The sequence below is a fragment of the Buceros rhinoceros genome, unplaced genomic scaffold, assembly GCF_000710305.1.
Source record: "Buceros rhinoceros silvestris isolate BGI_N320 unplaced genomic scaffold, ASM71030v1 scaffold23636, whole genome shotgun sequence".
Classification (NCBI taxonomy): Eukaryota; Metazoa; Chordata; class Aves; order Bucerotiformes; family Bucerotidae; genus Buceros; species Buceros rhinoceros.
Window position 1 is genome coordinate 3,967 of NW_010416101.1, and position 3,070 is coordinate 7,036.

A 3,070-nucleotide genomic window follows, 5' to 3' on the forward strand; every position below is an offset into this window, starting at 1 on the left:
GGCCGCGCCCCCCCCTTCCCCACCCTGTCTCTCCAGGCAGTAAGTCAGCGCTTGCCATCTGTCTCTGTCTTCGGATCTGCTTGTGTACAACTGCCAGCGTTGCATCACCCCACGGGAAGGGGAATCTCCCTCCTCTCAGGCTCGGAATCCGTGTCAGTGAACGTAATCCTGCGCTCCGCTGTGTTTAGGAGCTGAGGTGCTGCAATATCCTTTCCCGCAGCTGCCTCCCGTAATAGTCAGTCACGTAAGGAGATGAAAGCAGCTCTGGAAGGCTCAAGTTGTCTGCTCTTGTAATCTAAGGAATAGAAATAGATGCGGCTTGTGCTGCTCCCCAGCTGACGGGGAGGCTGTAAGGAGGTCTCAGAGCTGACTTCCAGAGCTGCCTCGGTACAGGCTGACACGCAGTTCCTACAGTGAACTTCCCAGGCTGCATCAGTCTCACCGCTTGGGGCAAAAATGACAAACTGCAGCAAGCGACTGAGGAGCACGGAGCTGATTCCTGAGCTTGTACAGGGTTAATTGACGTGCTTGGCAGACACTTGAAGAAGCAAAGTCCCTTACACCCTTGCTCAGACAAGTCTGGAGCTGTCTCTGCATTTCGCTGCTGGCCTTTGCGTGAAGTTCCTGCTGGCTGCAGGAGAGCGTGTGGCCCAGCTGGTGCGGGGACATCTGGTCAGGAAAACTGACTTCCCCTTGCCGTCTTCCTCTCCCTTGCCCAGCCCCTCGACTTCCTCCAGAGCACGAAGGTTGTGCTGGGCTGCAGCGGATTTTTTCCAGGTGCCTCCGGGTCTGGGAGGCTGGCGGGTGGCAGCGTGGCCCTCACAGGCTCAGGCCAGCTGAGCCCTTTCTGTTGGAGCTGCAGCAAAACCACCGCACCCAGTAAAGAAGCGGTAGCTATACTTGCCCCTAATGGGAGAGAAGCAGGAGCTTGCTCGGTGTCTCAGGGGCAGACAAAGCCAGATGTCCTGCTGGCTTCCTGCATGGTCAGTCCATCAGCTTTCCTCACCCGTCCTTGAACCTTGTAAGGCCGACGAACTGTAGAGACCGTCTTGTTTTTAGCCTGACAGAGCAGCCTCATTGTTGTCTTGCTGTTCTCCACAATTCTCAGTAATCCCCTCCTGGAAGATGGTCTCACTGGGAGTCAGCCTTGCCTCCGCGCTGGTGAGCAGAGCTCCTTAACCCACTCGTAGTGCTGCAGGGTGCAGCTCCTCACCACGTTCATTTCCCCGCATCTGTCACTCGTGTCCTACCCTGTCCAGGGACCCGACTCAGCTGGAAAGCCACATCTCTGCTGGCTTTACACAAGCTTCTCCCTTCGGGTTGCAGGGCAGGTAGCAAGTGCAATCTTGTGCTGGCAGAACAGGTAGCCTGAATCAAAGAACGTGAGCATACACCACCACTGTGGTTATTTATTGCACTATTTTACTGCCAGCTCAACTGGTTAAGTGCTTTATCCAGACCCTCTTAAGTCCCTGTCACAGTAGCCCAGTGATCAGCTTGAGCTACACATCTGTTAACACAATATATCCAGATGCTCCCCAGCTTACGTGTCCTAACACACAGTGGGCAGACCTTGGCCAGTCCTTTGGGCTGTGCAGACCTCCGGCGTACCCCCTCCTCCGGTCCTGCTCCAGCTCTTCTGCTGCTGGAGGGACTTATCTGCAATATCGGCCTGCAGAGACTTCCTAGGCTGGCATTTTGGCGTTGTTTTAGCTTGTGACAGCACTCTGAGTAGCAGTGGAGCTACTGCTAGAGGGGGAAAAGGGTGCTGTATGCCCGTGTTCGTGCGTGTTGCCTTCTCTGCCTTCCCACTACAGCCTGCAGACGGGCTGTGAGCAGACACAGGGGTGGTGGTAAGGGCTTTCTGCCTCTGTTTAGGTGCTCCTGGGAGAAAGTGGGAGTCAGAGCTGGAGCTCTGGACCTGACAAATACAGCCGTCTGGACCGGGAGCTGCAGTTAGCGAATTCACACTTCATCGAGGAGCAGCAAGCTCAGCAACAGGTAAGGCAGCTGGCACGCCGCAGACTGAAGAGCTGTGCTTGCCAAATGGGTGCTGGGGGGGGAGGTACGGGCTGCCAGAGCCAGAAAAATTCCGGTCCTTGGCTGGGCTGGGTCCAGGAGCCTGACTGCTCTCCTCTTTGCTTGCTGTACATGCATTTTCTGTACAGCAGCAGAGTTTTTAACCCTTGTGCTCTGTACAGAAGGCAAACAACATGCTCTGGAAGCTGTAGGACGCTAAGCTTTAAAAGCACGAGGGTTGTTGAAGTCCTTCGAGGAGCAGGAACGTTGCAAACAGAAGAGAACCCGTTTCTCTTACGCAACTTCCTCTGGTTGAAAAACGAGCTGATGTTTGTGTACGTCTTCATCAGAACGGGCTAGGAGCTGGAGCACGTGCTGCTTCCTTTTCCTGCTTTTGTCAACACGAGAAGTGTGAGAAAGCCTTGCCAGGGCTTTGCGAGAAGCCGCGGCGAGGTGCTTCCCCCAGCCCGAACACGGGCCATTGAACAGGCGGCTTCTCTGCTAAAGAAAGAACTCTGCTAGCTCTGCTAAAACTCTGCTAAAGCCCCTGACCCGAGACGCCGCCGCGGCTTTCCGAGGAGTTTTACCTAGTGACTGGAGGAAGATAAATAGAAATAGGTAACTAGGGTAAGTCTAATCCTTAGCGTGACTGTGCCCTGAGGATGACTTAAAACATCAGCAGACCTGTTCCTTCGGCACACGGGGAGCCAGGCTGGCTATTTTTAGCTGTAGGAGCTGCAACAGCCTTTTCCTTGCATTAACTCCTTGTTAGCTGCAGCGTGTTCCACGTTGTGTTTCCCAGGCACAGCGCCAGCGTGGCCTCCCCGGTGCGCTGCTGCGGGCAGGAGAGCTTGCAGAGGTTTGGCTGACTTGCGGCTTTCAAGAGTTGCTTTAGTGTTGGGTGCAGCAGGGCAGGGAGGGGGCAGAGGCTGGATTCATTCCTGGTGGCCTAGATCTGTGCCCAGGCCTTGCAGCTGATGTTGGCCGAGCAGCAAGTGTCTCTCCACCAGACTGGCTGGGTTCCCCCCTCCTCGCAGGCGGCAGCGACCCC

At 55.5% G+C, this 3,070-nt stretch overlaps 1 protein-coding gene across 1 annotated transcript in view; it reads left to right on the forward strand.

Annotated features, from left to right (window-relative positions):
- Positions 1-3,070, forward strand: part of LOC104494807 (syntaxin-6-like) — a gene marked incomplete at its 3' end in the record, with an annotated part of 8,334 nt that overhangs the window by 2,864 nt on the left and 2,400 nt on the right. Inside the window, exon 5 of the mRNA XM_010137687.1 lies at positions 1,879-2,001. Coding sequence (XP_010135989.1) covers positions 1,879-2,001 — 123 coding nt within the window. The remainder of the gene's footprint in view (positions 1-1,878; positions 2,002-3,070) is intronic.